General features: G+C 44.1%; 1 protein-coding gene across 1 annotated transcript; it reads right to left on the reverse strand.

Annotated features, from left to right (window-relative positions):
- Nucleotides 1-5,790: 5,790 nt before the first annotated feature.
- Nucleotides 5,791-23,114, reverse strand: LOC140453892 (uncharacterized). The gene is made up of 9 exons (XM_072548751.1): nt 23,055-23,114; nt 22,419-22,751; nt 22,005-22,328; nt 21,211-21,277; nt 13,740-13,841; nt 13,613-13,640; nt 13,383-13,435; nt 8,072-8,121; nt 5,791-6,678 (listed from the first exon to the last, which is right to left on the reverse strand). The coding sequence occupies exons 1-9, from the start codon at nt 23,107-23,109 to the stop codon at nt 6,428-6,430; spliced, it is 1,263 nt and encodes a 420-aa protein (XP_072404852.1). The 5' UTR covers nt 23,110-23,114; the 3' UTR covers nt 5,791-6,427.
- Between the last annotated feature and the right edge of the window lie 950 nt (nt 23,115-24,064).

Raw genomic sequence — 24,064 nt, forward strand, 5'->3', positions numbered from 1 at the left:
TGCTGAAGGAACCTTCGGCTCAGAGATGGAGCTGGAAGCCAGGCTGCAAACATGTAGGGGTGGCATGGTGGCTCAATGGTTAGCACTGCTGCCTCACAGCACCAGGGTCCCAGGTTCAATTCTAGCTGCTGGTGACTGTCTGTGTGGAGTTTGCACATTCTCCCTGTGTCTGTGTGGGTTTCCTCTCACAGTCCAACGTTTTGTAGGTCAGGTGAATTGGCCGTGCTGACTTGCCCATAATGTACCTAACACTATGGTGTGTATACATTAGTCAGAGGGAAATGGGTCCAGGTGGGTTATTCTTCGAAGGGTTGGTGTGGACTTGTTGGGCCGAAGGGGCTCTCTTCCTGATAAAGGCCTTTTGCCCAGAACACCGATTTTCCTGCTCCTCGGATGCTGCCTGACCTGCTGTGCTTTTCCAGCACCAGTCTAATCTAGACACTGGTTTCCAGCATTTGCAGTCCTTGTTTTTACCTTGTTGGGGCGAAGGGCCTGTTTCCACACCGTAGGGAATCTAATATAATGGATAAAGATCAGCTTGGGTGAATCAATAAGCTAAAATGGAGACTATTAGTGGCTGACTATAGATTTTTTTTCTGGTATCAGCTCACGCGGTGACCAAGCTTGATGTTTGGGGAGGTTGGGGTAAAGATTTCAGAGAAAGCACTCAAGCCCTGGAATTATTGAACTCGAGATTGAGCCCAGAAGGCTGCCAAGTGGAAAATGAGTTGCTGGTCGTCCAATTTGCACTGAGCTTCCCTGGAGCGCTGTAAGTAGGCCTAAGTTAGCGATGTTGGCCAGTGATAGGTAACAGGGTCATTGTGTTTCAGACAGAGTGCAGGTGTTCTGCAACGCAACACCCAAACTACGTTTTGTCTCCCTAATGTAGAGGAGACCACATTGTGAGCAGTGAATACAGTACATTGGACTGCTGGTACAGCTGGAAAGTATGTTCGAGAGGGTTGAAAAGTGAAGGTGGAGGAAGTAAACAGGTCGATATTAACACCTCCTGCAGTGACTTGGGAAGGTGGTGTGGGCAGTGGAGGAACAGTGGACCAAGATGTAGAGGAACCAGTAACTTGTGGAAGGCTGAGAAGGGCAGGGGTTACTTGTCTGGTGGTGCCATCCAATTGCAATTACACTGTTACCACTGCAATCGTTCACTGGATTCAGCCATTGCAGCATCTTGGTCTTTTCAAAAGAAACTCGAATTGACATTCAATGAAATTTGCAGTTTGTGATTGGCAACTTTTTCCTTCGTTTCCAAGATGGAAGAAGATTTGCTGGAATACAGTTTGTGTTTTAACGTAAACAGTTGAGAAAAACCCCCCAAAACTTGGCTTGTTGTGCCCATTCCACTGGTATACCATCTGCAAAGGTTGGTGGCTCCAGACCATCCTGCGGTAGCGCCACCAGCAGGCTCGGAGGACTAAACCTGGAAACTGCATCTTACTCAACACCGCCACCTAATGGTGAGGATGAGGATGTACACCAGTCACAGCGCCACCCCGCGGCGGGTTGAAGATCTACATGTCTGAGAGTGTATGTGTGTAAGAGAGAGAGAGAGAGTGTGTGTGTAGATGTTCATGAGAGAAAATACATGTGACTGAGACAGAATGTGTGTCAGTGTATGTGAGAGAGATGGTAGCATGCATGAGAAAATAGGTGAGTGTGGAAGAGATTGCCGATGAAAGAATGATTTGGAGATGCCGTGTAGGACTGTGGTGTACAAAGTTTAAAATCACACAACACCAGGATATAGTCCAATAGGTTTAATTGGAAGCACTAGCTTTCGGAGTGACGCTCGTTCATCAGGTGGTTGTGGAGTACACAATTATAAGGCACAGAATTTATAGCAAAGGTTTACAATGTGATGTAACTGAAATTATACATTGAAAAATACCTTGATTGTCTGTTGAATCTTTCATCTGTTCGAATACCATGATGGTTTCACTTCTTTCATGTGTAAATCACAAAACCTTTTTAAAAAGTTGCTGTAACAATGGGGCATTAGCTAGACAATATGTTGAAGGTGTTAGCCACCCCCCCCCACCCCCCCCATGTTCTCTGTCTATGCCATGATGTTTAGATTGATTCTAATCTAAAATGTGAGAAAACAGAGTTTTACATGAATTCATGCAGTTTTTGAGCAGAGTACAATGTAAGTCTGCAAAGACACACACACAGGCTCTCCTATACACACACATACACATGGGCACACATATACACAGACACACCCTTACAGACACACACACACCCACACTTACACAGCCATCCTCTCAGAGACTTAGACCAGTCTACACTCATGCACACACATATACACTCTCTCTCACAGACACTCACAGCCCCCTACCCCAGACATGCACACACAGACAAAGACCCACATATATTTTTGTGGGGTGAATTTGTACTTGCAGAGTTACATTGCACTTTGCTCAAAAACTGTATGATTTCATGAAAACTCTGAGCGCAAAAACTGCATGGATTCGTGTAAAACTCTGTTTTCTCACTTTTTAGATTAGAATCAATCTAAACATCGTGGCATAGACAGAGAACACAGGGGGGCCAACACCTTCAACATATTGTCTAGCTAATGCCCATTGTTACACCAACTTTTTATAAAGGTTTTGTGATTTACACAGGAAAGAAGTGAAACCATCATGGTATTCGAACAGATGAAAGCTTCAACAGACAATCAAGTTATTTTTCAATGTGTAATTTCTGTTACATCACACTGTAAACATTTGCTATAAATTCTGTACCTGAGAATTGTGTCCTCCACTATCACCTGATGAAGGAGCAGTGCTCCGAAAGCTAGCTCCAATTAAACCTGTTGGACTATAATCTGGCGTTGTGTGATTTTTATCGATGAAAGAAAGAATTTATGAGTAAGGCCTGTGTGTATCAATAACCATGTGAGAATGTGTAAGTGTGTGTTTGAGTGTGTGTATATATGTGTGAGTGAGTGTGCATTACTGTGTGTAAGTGTGACAGCATTGATTATAAAGTCATAGAGCATGGAAACAGATCCTTCAGTACAACCAGTCCACGCCAAGCATAATCCCAAAGTAAACTGGTCCCACCGGCTTGCACTTGGCCCATATCCCTCCAAACCTTTCCTATTCATGTACTTATCCAAATATCTTTTAAACATTCTAACTGTACCCACATTCACCACTACCTCTGGAAGTTCATTCCACAAGCAAACTTCTGAATGTACAAAAATAAATGTCTTCTTAAAATCTTTCTTCTCTTATCTTAAAAGTAAGACCCCAGTCTTGAGATCCCTCCTCCTAAGTAAGGGACATCTACTATTCACCTTATTTATACCCTTATGACTTTATAAACCCCTACGACATCATCTCTCAATGTTCTACCTTACAGTGAAAAATGCCCCACTCTCCAGTCACAGCGACTTCCCAGTGAATCTCTTCTGGACACTCTCCAACTTAATAATATCTTTCCCATAACAGTGAGACCAGAACTGGATGCAGTACTCCAGAAGAGTTCTCACCAATGTCCTGTACAACATCAACAGGACGTCCCAACTCCTATACTCAAAGATCTGAAGTAATGAAGGCAAGTGTGCTACATGTGACACAAACTTTGAAGAATCATGTCCCGAACCCCTCAGTCTATCTGTTCTACAACACTACCCAGGGCCCTAATATTAATTGCATAACCCTTCCTCTTGTTTGTTTACTGAAATGCAATTTATCAAAATTAAACTTCATTTCCACTCCTCAGCCCATTGGTCCAATTGATCAAGATCGTGTAATCTTAGATAAACCTCATCACTGTTCACTCTACCACCAATCTTGGTCTCATTTGCAAACTTACCAACCATGTCTTCTATATTCTCATCTAAATCATTTAAAGAAATGACAAACACAAAATGGACCCAGCACAGGTCTCTGTGGAACTCTGTTGGTCAGAGGCCTCCAATCTGAAAAACAACTCTCCTTCACAACTCTCTGTCTCCTGCCATCAAGCCAATTTTGTATCCAATTGGCTAGCTCACTCTGAATCCCATTTGACTTTATGAACTTTACTAATTAGTCTACCATGTGGAATATCATCAAAGGCTTTACTAAAGTCCACGTAGACAATGTCTACCGCTCTGCCTCATCAATCTTCTTAACTTCCTCAAACAACTCAAACAAGTTTGTGAGATGCAATTTCCCTTGCAGAAAACCAAGCTGACTATCCCTAATCAATCCTTGCCCCTCCAAATGCATATAAATCTATTCTTTAAAATGGCGGTGCTCGCACCCGACATAGTGCACTAGTTGGAGGATGCTCAGGTGTGGAGTCTGTGTATATATTGGGTGTGGGCACTTGCACTCCCCTTTTGATTCTCTCAAAAAACTTCTCCTCTGGATTTGGTTGCACTTCAGTCCCATCTTTGGGCACCCGGTGCAGAGCGGGAAGGGTCGGACCTGCTCGTGGGCCTGGGGGCTCCTGGGCCTGGCCAAACTGGCCGTAAACAAGTCCAGGCAGAGGGCGGTGGAGAGGGTCGTTGGGGCTGACTGCCTGCCCCTCTTCCGCGGTCACATCAGAGCCTGGGTGTCTCTGGAGGAGGAGCATGCGGTGTCCACCAACACCCTGGAGTCGTTCAGGGAGAGGTGGGCGCCACAGGGAGTGGAGTGTATTATTTCCCCCTCCATCTCTATGTTGATTTAATCCCTACCCTCCCCTTCACTGTTTGATCACCCAGCATTGCCCTCTGCGACTTGCGTGTATCCTTTCTTCCAAGAGGTGATGCACAAATAAAGATTTACACACTTGTCTTTTACCGTGTCTGACACCTGCACACTCACGACCTGAGTGCGGGGGAAAAATAAGCACTACAGCTGTCAGACAGTAGTAAGAAAAAAAGAAATAAAAATCAAATCTTTCAGCATCGCTTTCAACAATTTACACGGCACTGAAGTCAGAATCATGTTGAAATTTAAAAGCATGTTTATTATATTGAGTTATTTAACAGATTGTCAATATCGACACATTTATAAAACTTTTTTAGAGGTATGCAAAATGACCTCAACCTTTATCAATGCATTTGCCAGTTCATTTTTTAACAAAATGAGCCTGTGTCTGTGCGGATCCCACTGTTCGTTGAACAGATTTAATTGGAAGCACTAGCTTTTGGAGCGCTGCTCCTGCATCAGGTGAAGGAGCAGGACCCCGAAGGCTAGTGCTGTTGGACTATAACCTGGTGTTGTGTGATTTTTAACTTTACACAGCCCCAGTCCAACATCGGTATCCCCAAAGCATGACTGTTGGTTGATGGAAGCTGTGAGATGCTTCACTCCCTCTTATGAAATCTTTCATGCCATTTCCCCATTCTAACACGAGAGGGTGGCATTGTACCACTTTCATTAAGATGGGTGTTGGACTGGGGTGGACCAAGTGCTCCCAAATAAACCTGTTGGGCGATGACCTGTTGCGGCGTGACGGTTCCCCCCCCCCTACTTTAATCAAGGCAGAGGCTTTGAACTTTATTCCTTCCCCTCTACAGCAATGTAAAAGCTCTCCTGCTGTAGCAGCCTGAGCTAACTTTCAACGGAAGAGCCACATGAACATGTTTTGAGTTGATGCAACGTTGACCACACATTGCACTTCTGTACGATATGGGAACAGAACGAACTGGAGCTACTCAACAGATGTGGCAGCATTTGTGGGGAGAGAAACTGAGTTAACGTTTCGAGTCTGGTATGATTTTGTGCGGGAGATATGGGATCGAATCCCATTACAGCAGGTGTGGATTCAGTTTTTAAAAAATCACTGGATTTTTAAAATTGGGGACCACGTTTGTCATTATAAAAAAACCCTGCTGATGTCTTTTAGCTAAAAAATAACAGGTTATAGTCCAACAGGTTTATTTGGAAGTATTCCCTCAATATCCTTTAGGGAAGGAAATCTACCTACATTCGATTCCAGACCCACAGCAATGGGGTCCAAGATTAGAGTGGTGCTGGAAAAGCACAGCAGGTCAGACAGCATCCGAGGAGCAGGAAGAGCTTCCAGATGAAGGGCCTTTGCCCGAAACGTCGATTTTCCTGCTTCTCGGATGCTGCCTGATACTGTGCTTCTCTAGCACCACTCTAACCTTGACTCTAATCTATTGCATCTACAGTACCCATTTCCACCCACAGCAATGGGGTTTGCTCTTAATTGGGAAATTGGGAATGGGCAATGGAAACCGGCCCAGCCAGCGATAACCACATCCCACTGAAGAATTATAAACAAGGGACCGAGCTCTGGAGCTTCCTTCTTCCCAGAGAATAATTTATTTTATTTACACATGCATTTTGCAAAAGCAACTGCAGTTAGAGGACCTGCTGGGAAAATAAAAGACTGAAATAGGTTGATAGTAACTCAAAGGAGAAAATCTGTCTTGTTGTGTCCTTAATGATTGCTTTGAGTATTAAACCAACAATACTTCAATCTCTGACCTCAAAAGGTCTCCGTGAGACACTAGTAAAGGTGAAAGGAGAGCTTTAGTGCTTGCTGGAAGTTTCATGGGCTCCAGGCTGATTTCCACAGGGCTGTGGCTTCCATTGCAAATCCTGACCCCCACCCGGATAGAATCCCAGATTTTCATCGGCGCCCTCCCTTTTTTTTCCTCTTCTCCAGTGCAGCAAATTCCAAGGAGGCATACAGAGGCCCACCGGGAGTCTGGGGAAAAAGGTCAAGATGCAAAGTGGTTACAACACAGGACCAATGATCCCACCTTGTCATTGAGTTTCAGCGAATGTCAGAGCATTCGGCCCGTCATTCCACTGCCAGTTCTGTCCAGTGACTATGCCCTCAGCACTAACCCTATGACAGTGGAGAGCTCTCCCAGCGCTGGTCATCTGATGGTGCCTGCGCCCTCAGCACTAACCGTCCAACAGTGATGTCTCCCTCAGCACTGACCCTTCGACAGCATTCCCTCCTTCAGTGCTGACCCTCCGACAGCATCCCCTCCCTCAGCACTGACCATCCAACAGTGCTGTCTCCCTTTGCACTGACCCTCCAACAGCATCCCCTCCCTCAGCACTGACCGTCCAACAGTGCTGTTTCCCTTAGCACTGACCCTCCGACAGCATCCCCCTCCCTCAGCACTGACCGTCCAACAGTGCTGTCTCCCTTAGCACTGACCCTCTGATAGTGTCCTCTCCTCAGCAATGACCCTCTGACAGTGTCCTCTCCTCAGCACTGATCGTCCAATAGTGCAGAGTCTTCTCAGTGCTGGTCCTCCGACAGCATCCCAACCCTCAGCACTGAGCCTCCGACAGTGCCTGCCCCCTCAGCACTGACCATCTGAGTGCCCACTTCCTGAGCATTGACCCTACGAAAGTGCCCACTGCCCCACCACTGACTCTTTGACAGTTCCTGCACCCTCAGCACTGACAATCTGACAGTGTCCACTCCCTCAGCACTGACCCTCTGACAGTGCCCATTTCCTCTGACAGAGCCCACTCCCTCAGCACTGACCCTCTGCCAGTACCCACTCCATCAGCACTGACCCTCTGACAGTGCCCATTTCCTCAGCACTGACCCTCTGACAGAGCCCACTCCCTCAGCACTGACCCTCTGCAGTGCCCATTCCCTCAGCGCTGCCCCTGTGACAGTGTGGCACTGTGAGGAGTGGAGAGGGAGGTTGAGCTCCAGGAGACACCCTCAGTCATAGCTCTGTGAAACTGCCAGAATTCTCAGTCTTCATTTTAAACCTCAATATTAACCAACATAGTTGGATGGAGGATGCTGTGTGGTCAGTCCCAGTGCAGAGTTAAAATGGTGACAGAGCAACAATGAGCTGGGAGTGGGACACAGACATTTGGAAATCCCCAGTCAACTCTGAGAGAGGCATCCTCTCCCAATCAGTAACCCCTCCTCTTACTTATCAGATACAGATAAGGCTAATGGAGTTATTTTGATTCCAGTTTCAGGGAGCTGTGAGATTTGTTAGTTATTCAGTTCCAGACTGGCCTGGTGTCATTTGGTTGAAATCTCCAACAGATTTTGAACTGATTATCCTCAACCATCTCACGCTTGTGAATCGGGACAATGCTTAGAATCAACTCACCTGGACTCCGTCTGGATGTGCCCGCCTTGCCTCTGTTTGGTGGCTCTTTCCTGTATGTTAATGGGTCAGATGTGAAAGGTAAATTAATCCCAGTCTGGGAAATCGAGGGCTAAATCGAGACAAAGTGTGCGCCAGTGATTTGTCAATGTACCAATGCCTCAGTGCACCCATGTCGATTAACTCACTCAATTATAGTTGCAAATTCCTAACGCCCTCACAGTATGGAAACAGACCCTTCAGTCTAACCAGTCCCTGCTGAACATAATCCCAAACTAAACTAGTCCCATCTGCCTGTGCACTTGGCCCATATCTCTCCAAACATTTCCTATCCATGTCCTTACCTATTATTTACTATCCATACGACTTAACTCTGTGACCTGCCTGCATTGCTCACAAGACAAAGCTTTTCACGTGATAATAAATTCAATCCAATTTAATTCACTGCCTCTGGAAGTTCATTCCATACACGAACCGCTGTCTGTGTCAAAAAAAACAATTTCCTCTCATGCCTTTTTAAAATCTTTTTCCTCTTACCTTGAAAATGTGCCCCCTAGTCTTGAAACCCCCACTCTAGGGAAAAGACACCCGTCATTCACCTTATCTCGGTCCCTCATGATCTTACAAACCTCTATAAAGACATCTCTCAACTTCCTACACTCCAGTGAGAAAGCTCCCAGCTTATCCAACCTTTCCTTACAATCCGCCAGTCCCGGCAGCAGTCTGGTAAATCTCTTCTGAACCCTCTCCCAGTTTAATAATATCCTTCCTATGACAGGACAACCAGAACTGGACCCAGTACTCCAGATGAGGCCTCACCAATGTCCTGTACAACCTCAACATGATGTTCCAACCTCTATACTCAAAGATCAGCGCAATGAAGGCAAGTGTGCTAAACGCCTTCTTAACCAGCCTGTCAACATGTGACACAAACTTCAAAGAATTATGTGTTTGCACCCCTCGGCATCTCTGCTATACAACACTATCCAAGGCCTTACATTTAATTGTATAATCCTGCCCCTGTTTGTTTTACCAAAATGCAATACCAGACATTTATCCAAATTAAACTCCATCTTCCACTCCTCAGCACACTGATCCAATTGATCAAGAACTCTTTGTCATTTTCAATAACTTTCTTCACTGTCCACTATGCCACCAATCTTGGTGTCAACTGCAAACTTCCTAACCATGCTTCCTATATTATCATCTAAATCATTTTTATAAATGACAAACAGAAGTGGACCCAGTACCAATCCCCGTGGAACACTGCAGGTCATAGTCCTTCACTCTGAACAACAAATCTCCATCATTCCTCTCTGTCTCCTGCTGTCAAGCCAATTTTGTACTCCATTGGCAAGCTCACCCTGAATCCTATGCAATCTAACTTCACTAATTAATGCACCAAACAGAACTGTGTCAAACACTTCAGTAACATTGAAGTAAACCACATCTATCGCTCTGCCCTCATCAATCTTCTTGATCACTTGTCACAAACCTGGTTTTGTTTTTTGAATCGTTGTTCCTTTTCTCAAGGATGCTATGTCCTTGTTTTTTTTTCCTCCCCAGATGAGTAATAAGCTGCTGTTCTTTGTGTTTCATTGTGTAATTTTGTGAAAAAATGTTTGTCTGTTTTTAACCTGGTAGTTAACCTCGCTAGCTTATGCTGGGTAATTTTCACTGTACACTTAATGAATCAAATTGCAAAGTTATGGTCTGGGCTCCTTGCTTAAGAATGTTTTGAGTGGTTTGGCCTAGTCTATAAAACACTTCCTCAAAAACTGAATCAAGTTTACGGGATACAATTTCCCTAGAACAAAACTCTGGCTAGTATTCATAAATGCATAATTTCAGGATCACCTCCAACAATTTACCCACCGCTGTCAAATTCACAGGTCCTCATACCTCTTCGTAAACAAAGGCAGAGCATTAGCCAGCCTCCAGTCATTCGGCACCTCAAGCGTATTTATAGATGACATAAATATTTCTGTAAGTGTCCCCGCTATTTCCTCAATAACTTCCCTCAAAGTCCTGGGATACTCTTGATCAGGTCCCAGAGACTTATCCACCTTTATATTTTCTAAGGTCTCTAACACTCCTTCTTCTATGATGTGACGTAGTTTCAACACACCAATATTTATTTCTCTAGCCTCCATTTCTTTCTCTACAGTGAAAAACTGACTTGAAATATTCATTTAATATTGCTCCCTTCATAGAAACCCTACACAATGGAAAAAGACCCTTCAGCCCAACAAGTCCACAATGACCCTCAAGAGTCTCCCACCTAGACCCATTCCCCTAACTTATCACTCGACATTTACCCTGACTGATCTTCCTAACCCATACATCCCTGAACACTACGGGCAATTTAGCATAGCCAATTCACCTAACTTACACATCTTTGGACTGTGGGAAGAAACTGGAGCATCCAGAGACAATCCACGCAGACACGGGGAGAACGTACAAACTCCACACTGACAGTCACCCGAGGGTAGAGTTGAACGGGTCGCTGGTGTCGTGAGGCAGCAGTGTTAATCACTGAGCCACCGTGCCACCCCAAAGCGTACGCTCACACAGGGACTCTTGAGGTGCAAGAGAAAGATGCCCTCTTTGATCTTTTATGCGTCTACTCTATAGAAATATCTGCTGAAAACAGTGCATCCCCTCATATTCAACAATATCTTCTCAATACAGTAATCTAACTTCAATACTCCAACATTCTCTCAACTCAGCAATATCCCCCAACTACTCCAATATTCCCTCAACGCAGCAATATTCTTTCAAAACACCACTATTCCCTCAAAACTCCAATATACCCTGAATTCTCAAATATTCCCTCCACACAGCAATGTTCCCTGAATATCCCGATAGTCTCTCATTCCACCAATACTGTCTTAACACTCCAATGGTCCCTCGCTATAACAGTATCTCCTCAGTCCATCAATATTCTCAAAATACTCCAACATTTTGTCAATGCACCAATATTCCATCAAGAAAACATTATTTCCCCAAAACTCCAACATTCCCTCAGTCCTCCAATATTCTCTCGATACCTCAACGTTGCCTCAATACTCTAATATTTTCTCAATAGACCAATACTCCAGTATCCCCTCAATATGTGAATATTCTCTTAATGTCCCAATTATTCCTCAACACTCCAATATTCTCCGAATGCACCAATTCTTCCACAATGCTGTAATAGTCCCTCAATGTTTAAAAATTCCCTAAGTGCTACAATGCTAATCCCATTATAGTCTCAACCCCACATGCCTTTTCACTCTCTACAAGTTTTCAAGTAGTCACTAATGAAAGAAAATGTTTATCTCCTCCTTACATTTATTCAGTGTCCCAGCATCCACCGCGCTCTGGCGTCGTGAATTTCACAGATTCACTACCTTCTGAGAGAAGTAAATCTTCCTCATCTCTGTTTTAAATCTGCCATTTCTGAGTTTAAAGGTATGATTACTTGTTCTAACTTGCCCCACAAAGTGAAACATCCTCTACACATCCCTTTAGCATTTTATATACTTCAATGAGATCTCCTCTCATTTTTCTAAACTCCAGTGACTATAAGCCTAAACTGCTCACTATCTCTTCATAATACAAGTCCTTCATTGCTGGAATTGATTAAATTAGCAATTATTACTACATATTAATTAAGTATGACATTATTTCTGGTATTAATAGATGGATATCATGTTACCATTGTTATTAAAACATACATATATAACATTTCTGCTGGTTAATTGTACTTATAATGTTATTGCTGGAAGGTATAATTAACGGTAGCATTAATAAATATAATGTTACTGCTGGTAATGAAAATAAATATCACATTACTTCTGATTTCACAAATAACTACAATGATACTGTTGGTATTTATAAATAAATGCCGGATTGTTGCTTGCATTTATAATTACTGATGGTATTAAAAAGTAAGTACAATGTTGCTGCATCTATTTATGAATACGTATTATATTACTGCCGGCATTTATAAATACACATGATATTGCTGCCGATATTCAAGAATACATACAATGCATTTAGAAACAGAAACAGTATCATTTATTGTTTATGAATACAAACAGTAATGTTATATTTATAAATGCATTGTATGTAATGTTGAATATCAACAGCCATATCATATGTGTTTATATATGCTGGCAGTAACGTAATATGTATTCATAAACAGAAGCAGTATCATTTATTGTTGATGAATACATATTATATTGTTGCTATAATATTCCTATGAATAAACATAACAGCTAGATTTTATAGATAAATATAACGATGCTTTTATTTAGAAACAAATATAACATTACTGTTTGTATTTATAATCAATTACAATGTTACTGCATGTACTTACAAATAAATATAACATTACTGCTGGTATTTATAATAAATGTAATGTTACTGCATAAATTTATGAATAAATATATCATTACTGCTTGTATTTATAATTAAATACTATGTTACTGCATAGATGTATAAATAACTATAACACAACCACTAATGTTTATACATACATATAATATTGCTGCAATATAAATTTAATATTACTGCTTGGGTTTATAAATATAACATCAGTGTTGATATGTAACATTACTGCTGTTTTTATAAACGAATGTAATATTACTGTTTGCATTTATAAATAAATATAATGTTACTGCTGAAACTTTTAAATAATATAATGCAGCTGCTGGGATTTATAATTCAATGGAATATTACTGCTAGCATTTATGTATAAACGTAATATAAATAAATATGATGTTACTGATAGAATCAATAATAAATATAATGTTAGTGCTTGCATTTCTAAATAAATTTAAATTATACTGTTGATATTTATAAATAAATACATTACAGCGGGTGGCATAACTAGACATAATGTTATTGCTATTGCTAATGGGCTAATGATTTGAGTGACCAGCAGATAAGAGAGACGTTGCAAAAATAGTTTATTAGCGGGGAATGCACTCACTGATCTTCCATATTTTTTCCCCATTGAGTGTTACTAAATATTAATTAAATATGACATTATAGCTGGATTTAATGGATGAGTATAATGTTATCACAGTTATTAATACATTCATATCTAACATTACTGCTGGTTAATTCTAATTATAAAATTATTGCTGATATTCACTAATAACACGCATTAATAAATATTTATAATCAATATAACATCTCACAAATAGCTCCAATGATACTGTTGGTATTTATCAATAAATGTAGGATTGTTGCTGTATTTATAATTACTGCTGGCATTAAAAGATAAATACTGCTTCTGTTGTTCCAACATTTCAGGCTCACTCACCAGATGGTCGCTGGCCCTTTCCTCCGTTTTGCGACATCTCTGTCAAGCGAAAACTGCGAGGGAGGGCAAAAGATGAAAGAAAAAAGCGAAGTTTATTCATGTACATCAGCACTCCGGCGCCAAAAATAGCCGAACGGTCTCAGGGTCAATCTGGGAAGGTCGTGGAGGAATTTGCAATCGGGGTTGGGCGCTTTCAGATGGTGAACCTTACAAAAGGTTCAGGTACTCACTTTTCCCCGTGTGTTCTCCCGCCTTTCCCTGCGGGAACAAGAGCGAGACAAAACTGGGAATTAGCAACGGAGAGCAGGCGGGGGGGAGCGGGGGGAGGAAGGACAGGCGATAAGATTTGATTCTCACCTGATCTGCCTCTTCTGCAAATCCAAATGATCAGAAGGACCATCAGGAATGCCACCACCGCCGAGGCTGCAGTAACATAAGGGAAGGCCTGGTTGCACCATTCTGAGGGCAAAGAGAACGCATTAGTCATAGAGTCATAGAGACGTACAGCACGGAAACAGACCCTTCGGTCCAACCCGTCCATACTGACCAGATATCCCAACCCAATCTCGTCCCACCTGCCAGCACCCGGCCCATATCCCTCCAAACCCTTCCTATTCATGTACCCATCCAAATGCCTCTTAAATGTTGCAATTGTACCAACCTCCACCACTTCCTCTGGAAACTCATTCCATACATGTACCACCCTCTGCGTGAAAAAGTTGCCCCTCAGGTCTCTTTTATATCTTGCCCCTCTCACCCTAAACCTATGCCCCTCTAGTTCTGGACTCCCCCACCCCAGGGAAAAGACTTTGTCTATTTTCCCATATCCATGCCCCTCATAATTTTGGAAACCTCAGTCTCCAACGCTCCACGGAAAACAGCCCCAGCCTGTTCAGCCTCTCCCTCTCCAACCCTGGCAACATCCTTGTAAATCTTTTCTGACCCCTTCCAAGTTTCACAACATCTTTCCGATTGGAAGCAGACCAGAACTGCACCCAATATTCCAACAGTGGCCTAACCAATGTCCTGTACAGCCGCAACAGTCAATTCAGTGTAATCCCGGATTACATAAGGAAATCTTGACCCCTTCCGAATTGGGATTGGTTGGAGGTGGGGCGGATTGTCTGTGATGGAGAGGAGGAAGGGTTGGGGAAGCTGCCTAAATTGTACAATAAAACAGCCTGAATGTGACCAGCACAGCGCTGATGCTAGGCAGATGAAGCGCAGAATGAGGCCATTCTTCCCATAGTGCCCCGACTAGCTCCTTGACAGGGAAACGTCTCCTCTCCGAATCGGTTCCCCCTTCCCCACACATTCCCTCCTTTAATCCTCTGGGCTATTGAGGAGAACTATCCCAGTTTCTTCCAATCTTTCTCACTCTCTCTGCATGAATCAAAGTTCCCTTATTCCAGCCTCCCGCATTCCCCAGTCTGTTTTTGTGAAAACCCAGCTTCCACACCCCACCTCCCCCCTCCCCCCCCATTCACGCCCTCCCCCGACTCTTGCTCCTTCCCTACAGAGTGGCACCCCAGAGCTCCTCAAAAATCGGTCAGCCACAGGATCTTATACATCTCGGTAGATGGAGGGACAGGGAACTTTGAGGGAGCGGGGTGGACTTGGATAGGGGGAGCGGGCAATGTGGAAAAAAGTCTGAGGTTATGCACTTTGATCAGAAGTGAAATCTTGAGAGGTTGACTTCAAGATTCCCAGAAGGTTAACATGCAGGTTTCAGATGGCAGTTAGGAAGACAAATGCAACGTTAGCGTTCATTTCAAGAGGGCTAGAGTACAAGAGCAGAGATGTTCTGCTAAGGGTGACCGAGGCGCTGCTCAGACCACATTAGGAAGATTACAAGTTTTGCGCTCCCTGTGGCCAAAAGGATGTTTTGGCGTTGGAGAGACTCCAGAGGGGGTGAGGAGCTTGTCATATGAGAAACATGATGTGGAGCTGCTAGTGTTGGACTGGGGTGGACAACGTTAAAAATGACAGAACACCACGTGAAAGTCCAACCGGTTTATTTGGAAGCACGAGCTTTCAGAGCGTTGCTCCCTCATTGGGGAGCTGTGGAGCAGGATTATAAGACACAGAATTTATCACAAAAGATCTCAATGTCATGCAACTGAAACGATATATTGAACAAATCTAGATTTCTGTTCAGTCTTTCATCTTTTAGAATGGGTTGCAGGTTTCAGTTCATTAAATATATAAATCCCAGATCTTAGAGTCATAGAGATGTACAGCATGGAAACAGACCCTTTGGTCCAACCTGTCCACGCTAATCAGATATCCCAACTCAATCGAGTCCCACCTGCCAGCACCCCGCCCATATCTCTCCTTCCTTTAAGCCCTTAAGATAGCTCGAGAATGTGACATAATAGAAATTCTGGGATATACGGCACGGCGGCTCAGTGGTTAGCACTGCTGTCTCGCAGCACCAGGGTCCCAGGTTTGATTCCAGCCTTGGGTGACTGTCTGTGTGGAGTTTGCACATTCTCCCCGTGTCTGCGTGGGTTTCCTCCCACAGTCCAAAGATGTGCAGGTTAGGGTGGATTGGCCATGGGAAATTGTCCCATAGCGCCCAGGGATGTGCAGGTTAGGGTGAATTGGCCGTGGGAAATTGTCCCATAGTGCCCAGGGATGTGCAGGTTAGGGTGAATTGGCCTTGGGAAATTGTCCCATAGTGCCCATGGTAATGCAGGTTAGGGTGGATTGGCCGTGGGAAATTGTCCCATAGTTCCCAGGGATGTGCAGGTTAGGGTGGATTGGCCATGCTAAATTGCCCGTAGAGTTAGGTGCATCAGTTAGGGGGAATGGGTCTGGGTGGGTTACTTATCGGAGGGTTGGTGTGGACTAGTTGGGCCGAAGGGCCTGTTTCCACACTGTAGGGAATCTAATCATATTAACTAACCGAAACCTACAAACCACTCAAAAAGGTGAAAGACTTAACAGCAATCTAAAAGTTGCTCAATTTAGCCTTTCAGTTGTATGACATTGTAAATCTTTGCTGTACGTTCTGTGTCTTTTGATCCTGCTCCACAGCTCCCCGATGAAGGAGTAGTGCTCAGAAAGCTCGTGCTTCCAAATAAACTATGAGGAGTGTGGGTCTATAATCGATGGAGCTTAGAGGGATGAATGGGGAGGTGTTGTGGAGAAAATGTACAGAATCACCAGGAGACGCAGAGAGTTCTTCAAGAAGCAGGTCTTTTACTTACAAACAAAAAAACCGAGACACTGAGAAGGCAGATTCTCGAATGCCCCGGGACCTCAGGGTCCATTTTTGAAATATCTTTTTTTTTACAATGTTTCTCTTCGCTTATCAGCATGTCCAACTATATTACCTCACTCTAGCTCCATAATAAACCAGGGATGTTAGTTCCCATTATCTCTTTAGTTGTCCCACTATACCTTTTCCTCCATTCTACTTAATGTTATTCTCATGTCACGGTTAGATATTTAGTGTCAGCTTTTACAATGATGGTCGTTCATTCCAGACCCTATTTAATATTTTCCTAATGTCATGATTTATTGTCAATAGTCTCAAGCAGGCTGACTGCACTATTAATTAGATATTAAATGTCATATCCCAAATAGTTATGGTCCCAATCTTGTCATAATGATACTTAACAGGGAGGCTAACTTTACTGTGTTCTCTCGTCTTGCCATGGTGAACTTTCAGCCTCAACCTTACTCTGCGAGTTGGTGTAAGATCATTTCACTACTCTTATCCCATCCCGCATCCCACAGACCCCTTGCAACAGATCGGCAGTGGGCTACATGCTTTAACCCTTCACTTTTCCATAGAGGGAGGTGTGGGGACTGGTGGTTGGGGAGAGAGTGAGTTGATTGGATGTTGCAGGATACTGAGAGGCCTGGATAGAGTGCATGTGGAGAAGATGTTCCCACTCGGAGGACACACAAAGACCCGAGGGCACAGCCTCAGGGTGAGGAGATGACCCTTTAGAACTGAGATGTGGAGGAATTTCTTCAGCCAGAGGGTAGGCTAATCCGTGGAATTCATTGTCACAGAGAGTTATGGAAACCAGGCCCTTGCGTGTAATTAACACAGAGACAGATAGGCTTTTGATTGTTAAGGGGATCAAGGGTTACAGGGAGAATGCGTTCGAGAAACATATCAGCCATGATCGAATAGCAAACCAGGCCTAATGGGACAAATGGCCTAATTCTACCCCTATATCTTATAGTTTAGCCGCACCCCGTCCCCCGCCCTCTCCCCATCCCCGCTCTGTCATTGTCAAATCTTCAAATACTGTTTCAGGGTTCTTGGGATGTGTGTGTCTGTGTGTGTGTGTGTGCTGTGTGTGTGTGCGTGTGTGTGTCTGTGTGTGTGTCTGTGTATGTGCGTGTGTGTGTGTGTCTGTGTATGTACGTGCGTGTGTGTGTGTGTGTCTGTGTATGTGTGTCGCTGTGTGTCTTTTGATGTCTTTTTGGATACGCCATTTTACTTTCTCCAGCTCCCCAAAAGAGATGTGTCAATGATTGCTTCAGATTGGCTTAGATTACTTGCAGTGTGAAAACAGGTCCTTCGGCCCAACAGGTCCACACTGACCCTCCAAAGAGCAACCCACCCAGACCCATTCCCCTACATTTACCCCTACGTCTAACACTATGGACAATTTAGCGTGGCCAATTCACCGAGACTGCACATTTTTAGGAGGAAACCAGAGCGCCCAGAGCAAACCCACGCAGACACGGGGAGAACATGCAAACCCCACTCAGACAGTCGCCCGAGGTGGGAATTGAACCCGGGTTTCTGGCGCTGTGAGGCAGCAGTGATAACCGCTTCAGAGTGTACTTTCTGCTCTAACTCTAACCCTAACCCTCACCATAATCCTAACCCTAACCCTGATCATAACCATAACCCTACATCTAAACCTAATAATAACTGTAAACCTAGCCCTAAATCCAATCTTAACCAGACGGGTTGGACCAAAGGGTCGGTTTCCATGCTGTACATCTCTCCGACTCTATATCTAAACCCTGACCCGAACCCCGAGATTAACCCTAGCCCTAATCCTGACTCTATTCCGAATCCTAATCCTAACTATTAGCTCAATCCTACGCCCAATCCAAACCGAACTCTACTTACTTTGAATGATAACTCAAATCCGAACCCGACCCTAATCTTAATCATAACCCTGAACCTAGCCCAAACTCTAATTCTAACCTCAACCTTAACCCTAACCCCATTTATATAGAAGAAATCAGTTTTTTTCAGCATCTCCTCCAACCGTCAAATCTCTGGGCCCTCAGGCGACCCTGTAGGCTTAGTGATGGCGATATCTTAAGCTTCTAACTCTCCATTTTCAGCATGACTTCACGCTCAGAGGTTTACCCGGGATAAAAGGTTCACACTGAACCTCGAAACTAGAACGGATTTTTCGTCAGGACATTGCAGAAAGAGAAGGGGAGAGTCATAGAGATGTACAGCATGGAAACAGACCCTTCGGTCCAACCCGTCCATGCTGACCAGATATCCCAACCCAATCTAGTCCCACCTGCCAGCACTGGGCCCATATCCCTCCAAACCCTTCCTATTCATATACCCATCCAAGTGCCTCTTAAATGTTGCAATTGTACCAGCCTCCACCACATCCTCTGGCAGCTCATTCCACACGCGTACCACCCTCTGCGTGAAAAAGTTGCCCCTTAGGTCTCTTTTATATTATTCCCCTCTCACCCTAAACCTATGCCCCTCTAGTTCTGGACTCCCCGTCCCCAGGGATAAGACTTTGCCTATTTATCCTATCCATGCCTCTCATAATTTTGTAAACCTCTATGAGGTCACCCCTCAGCCTCCGACGCTCCAGGGAAAATAGCCCCACCCTGTTCAGCCTCTCCCAAAAGCTCAGATCCTCCAACCCTGTCAACATCCTTGTAAATCTTTGCTGAACCGTTTCAAGTTTCACAACATATTTCTGATAGGAAGGAGACCAGAATTGCACGCAATATTCCAACAGTGGCGTAACCAATGTCCTGTACAGCCGCAACATGACCTCCCAACTCCTGTACTAAATACTCTGACCAATAAAGGAAAGCATACCAAACGCCGCTTTCACTATCCTATCTACCTGCGACCCCACTTTCAAGGAGCTATGAACCTGCACTCCAAGGTCTCTTCATTCAGCAACACTCCCTCGGACCTTACCACGAAGTGTATAAGTCCTGTGAAGATTTGCTTTCCCAAAATGCGGCACCTCGCATTTATCTGAATTAAACTCCATCTGCCACTTCTCAACCTATTGGCCCATCTGGTCAAGATCCTGTTGTAATCTGAGGTAACCCTCTTTGCTGTCCACTACACCTCCAATTTTAGTGTTATCTGCAAATTTACTAACTGTGCCTCGCTTCCAGTCTGAAAATCAACCCTCCAACACCACCCTCTATCTTCTACCTTTGAGCCAGTTCTGTAACCAAATGACTAGTTCTCCCAGTATTCCATGAGATCTAACCTTGCTAATCAGTCTCCCATGGGGAATCTTGTCAAACGCCTTACTGAAGTCCATATCGATCACATCTACTGCTCTGCCCTCATCAATCCTCTTTGTTACTTACTCAGAAAATCCAATCAAGTTTGAGAGACATGATTTCCCATGCACAAAGCAATGTTGACTATCCTGAATCTGTCCTTGCCTTTCCAAATCCTGTCCCTCAGGATTCCTTCTAACAACTTGCCCATCACCGAGGTCAGGCTCACCAGTCTATAGTTCCCTGGCTTGTCTTTACTGACCTTCATAAACGGTGGGACCACGTTTGCCAACCTCCAGTGTTCCGGCACTTCACCTGTGACTATCGATGATACAAATATCTCAGAAAGAGAAGCAACAATCACTTATCTAGCTTCCAACAGAGTCCTCGGTTCCTGGGGAATTATCCACTTTTAACCATTTCAAGACATCCAGCACTTCCTCCTCTTTAATCTGGACATTTTGCAAGATGTCACCATGTATTTTCCTACAGTCTATATCTTCCATATCCTTTTCCACAGTAAATACTGATGCAAAATATTCATTTAGTATCTCCCCCATTTTCTGTGGCTCCGCACAAAGACCGCCTTTCTGATCTTTGAGGGGCCCTATACTCTCCCTAGTTACCCTTTTGTCCTTAATGTATTTGTAAAAAACCTTTGGATTTTCCGTAATTCTATTTGCCAAAGCTATCTCATGTCCCCGTTTTTCCCTCCTGATTTCCTTCTTAAGTATACTCCTGCTTTGATTCCAATCCAAGGTATCCCAAGGGAAATCAAACTGTGAATTCAGGGCCACAAGTTGCACGGCTGTGGGGTCGGGTCTTCAAAGAGCTGACGCTAAATGTGACGGGCTGAATAGCCTCTTTCTATGTTGCATTGGTCTCTGATTCAAAGATGTTATGCAGACATGGTTGATGACCCGAGGAACTGTTCAGAAGAACAAGTCCCCATCAGCAGCAATGAACAATATTAAATTACCTTAACACTTAAATGGATTGGTCTCAGTATTTGACCGTCTCGTTCACTCCCACTCCCACAAACTCATTCACACGAACACACACTCACTCACGAATTCTCACAGTCTAATTCTCATACGCTTGCAAAACCACACTAACTCAAATGTACTCTAACTCACTCACTCACTATCCCACGCATTCAATACTTCTCATACACTCACTAACTCACGCTCAACGAACTCTCACGCACTCACAAACACACTCACGCAATCACTAACTCACACTCACTCCCTAACTCACTAATACACACTCTTATAATGTAGATATCTGTACGTTTTTACACATATTCATGCATGTAGAAATACATATACTCACATATACCCACAGAGACGCATAAACAAGCATATATAGCTTTGCATGCACGTGCATATATGCCCACAAGCATATATGCACTGAAATACATAAGCTTATACACACATATAAACTAATATATGTATGTATACAGACATAAAAGCATGGTCTTACACATATACTCATATATAGTTACATGTACATACATATTTACACACAAACATATCTACATATAAACACAAACATATATACACAAGCTGTTCTGAAGAAGGGTCCCACCAAATTCGAATCTTTAACTGTATTTCTCTGTCGACGGATGCTGTCAGACCTGTTGAGTTTCTCCCGCGCTTTCTATTTGTTACTATATACACATTCTACACATAAATAGATGCATATGCACAGGTCTATATGCTTAGGTCTTGGTAAATACTCAGATATCAATACATGCTCATTCCTCGTGTGCACACGAACATGCAAATCCATTTGCACTCGAACATACGAAGACTCAGACTTACAAACACAGACATGCACACACAGGTACACATTCAGATGTATATGGACAGATCCATGGCACTTTGGTAATAGTGTGAACTCAGATATCGACAACCATACATATCTAATATGCACACAAACACATTTACATGCAAATATGTACACACGTTTCCTTTAAATTCAGAGGCACATCTGTATGAACATTTTCTTTTCCACGCGCACATTAATTCATAAACCCATCTCTAAACCTTTAACTGATGGAAGTATTTCACTGGCGACTGAGATTTTAGAAACCGGGGTGTCTATAAACGCTCACTGGGCATCTCAATAACTCACCTGCCTTTGCTGCCGCCGGTTCAGTGTAGGACACACTCTTTGTCAGGACCTTCTCTCCCAGTTGAACAACACAAGAACACAGAGCGCCGCTTGTCCACTGTTCCCTCGTCACCACGACCTGACTCGTGATGTTCCAGGTGCCGTCCGGCTCCATCTTCCCGACATCGCTCGCCCCCTGGGTCACCTCGCCGGAAATATTCCAGAAAACGACAATCTCCTTGGAAGAGACCCCACTGACTAGACACACCAAGGGGACGGGGTCCAACTGGGCAGACACAGACGGAGGGAGGAAGACGAGGACGGACGTCTTGTCAGTGGAACTGTCTGGACAGAGATTCGGACAGGGTTAACGAAAAATGAACGGAAAATCAAAATTGTGTGGACGGTTAGGATTGATTTTGGTGTATCTCTTACCTCCAACAAGCAGTTTGGGTCCCAACTGGAGAGAAGCATAGCTATCCCTATCAGCACAGTAGTAGGTCCCAGAGTCGTTGAGCTGGGCATCACGGATTTCCAATAGCAGCACACGCTCGCTGTCACCTTTTTTTGAAATAAATTTACAATCGGACTCCTTGCAGTTGGTGGTGTCTATTACTACTGGGGCTTCACCCACAGTCTGTTTGTACCAGAAATAGCTCGTAACCAGCTCCACAGGATAGCTGAGCTGGCACTCCAATTTGACCGTCTCGCCTAATTTTGCCGTCTTGGCGAAGGGCCCCTGAGGCCCAGCGAGCTGGGAATCTGCAACTGAAGAGATAAAAGTGACATTAAAAGAGATTATTGAGAGGTGGGAGCGAACCCCCTTCGATCGCTGTCCATTTGGGAGAGGCGCCTCTTCATTGTCTACCATGACTCCAGTTACCCTTCCCCTTACTATCGTCTACATGAGCCCTGCGACTGGGGAGATTCTCACTGGGCATGTTTGAAATCCTTTCCACCTTTGGATGCGTGGTGGGAGGGGGGGAGGGTGGGAGAGGGGGTTGGGGGGAGGTGGAGATGAGTCGGGCTCCCACTTTCCCGTCGAGTTTTTTCAAATTTCCTCCCACTCACCATAAAGAGTCAAGAGTTGGACCAGGAGAATCGGGAAGAAGACTCCTTTGGTCATTTTTGTGTTGGGATGTGGAGAATTCTCCCCCCACCCCCCCAAACTTCGCTGCTTTGTGTGTGTGTGTGTGTATGTAATGTGTGGCTGGGAAAGAGTCAGCCGGCTGCGTTGACCTCAGCACCGGGCCAGCCTCGCCCCTTCGGCGATCCGTTGGATTGGAAAGTATGACAAGGTCTGTGGGTGAGCTGCGCCACTCGGCCAGAGGGCGGTGTGTGCGTCATTGCGGTCAAGCAGGGCCAATGGCTATAAATAAAAGCGTGGTCCTTCACTGGGCGCCGGTGGGACGTGCAGAACGCGGGTAAATAAGAAGTCAATGTCCTGCAAAAGGGCATTATTACCACTCCCTAATTGTCTTGTTGAACCGATGCAATTCTTGTCGGTTCTGTGAGGAGCACTCAACACGCTGCTAGGGAGAGAGTTTCAGCGTTATAGGGATGTTAGGAACACGCAAAGTGCTGTTAGGGAGAGTGTGTTAGTGGTGTATGGATGTTAGGAACACACAGTGGTGTTAGGGAGAGAGTTTCAGAATTATAAAGATGCTAGGAATACACAAAGTGCAGTTAGGGAGGGAGTTTCAGAATTATAGGGATGTTAGGAACACACTCAAGTGTTGTGAGGGAGAGAGTTTCAGAATTATAGGGATGTTAGGAACACACTCAAGTGTTGTGAGGGAGAGAGTTTCAGAATTATAGGGATGTTAGGAACACACTCAAGTGTTGTGAGGGAGAGAGTTTCAGAATTATAGGGATGTTAGGAACACACTCAAGTGTTGTGAGGGAGAGAGTTTCAGAATTATAGGGATGTTAGGAACACACTCAAGTGTTGTGAGGGAGAGAGTTTCAGAATTATAGGGATGTTAGGAACACACTCAAGTGTTGTGAGGGAGAGAGTTTCAGAATTATAGGGATGTTAGGAACACACTCAAGTGTTGTGAGGGAGAGAGTTTCAGAATTAT

The sequence above is a fragment of the Chiloscyllium punctatum genome, chromosome 28, assembly GCF_047496795.1.
Source record: "Chiloscyllium punctatum isolate Juve2018m chromosome 28, sChiPun1.3, whole genome shotgun sequence".
Lineage (NCBI taxonomy): Eukaryota > Metazoa > Chordata > Chondrichthyes > Orectolobiformes > Hemiscylliidae > Chiloscyllium > Chiloscyllium punctatum.

Excerpts from the sequence above, each read along its gene's own strand:
- LOC140453892 (XM_072548751.1), bottom strand. The coding sequence starts at position 23,109 with ATGACCAAAGGAGTCTTCTTCCCGATTCTCCTGGTCCAACTCTTGACT. Across the intron at positions 22,329-22,418 it reads ACCCAAACTGCTTGTTGGAG|ACAGTTCCACTGACAAGACG; the intron begins GTAAGAGATACA and ends ATCTCTGTCCAG. Across the intron at positions 6,679-8,071 it reads CACATCCAGACGGAGTCCAG|ACTCCCGGTGGGCCTCTGTA; the intron begins GTGAGTTGATTC and ends CTTTTTCCCCAG.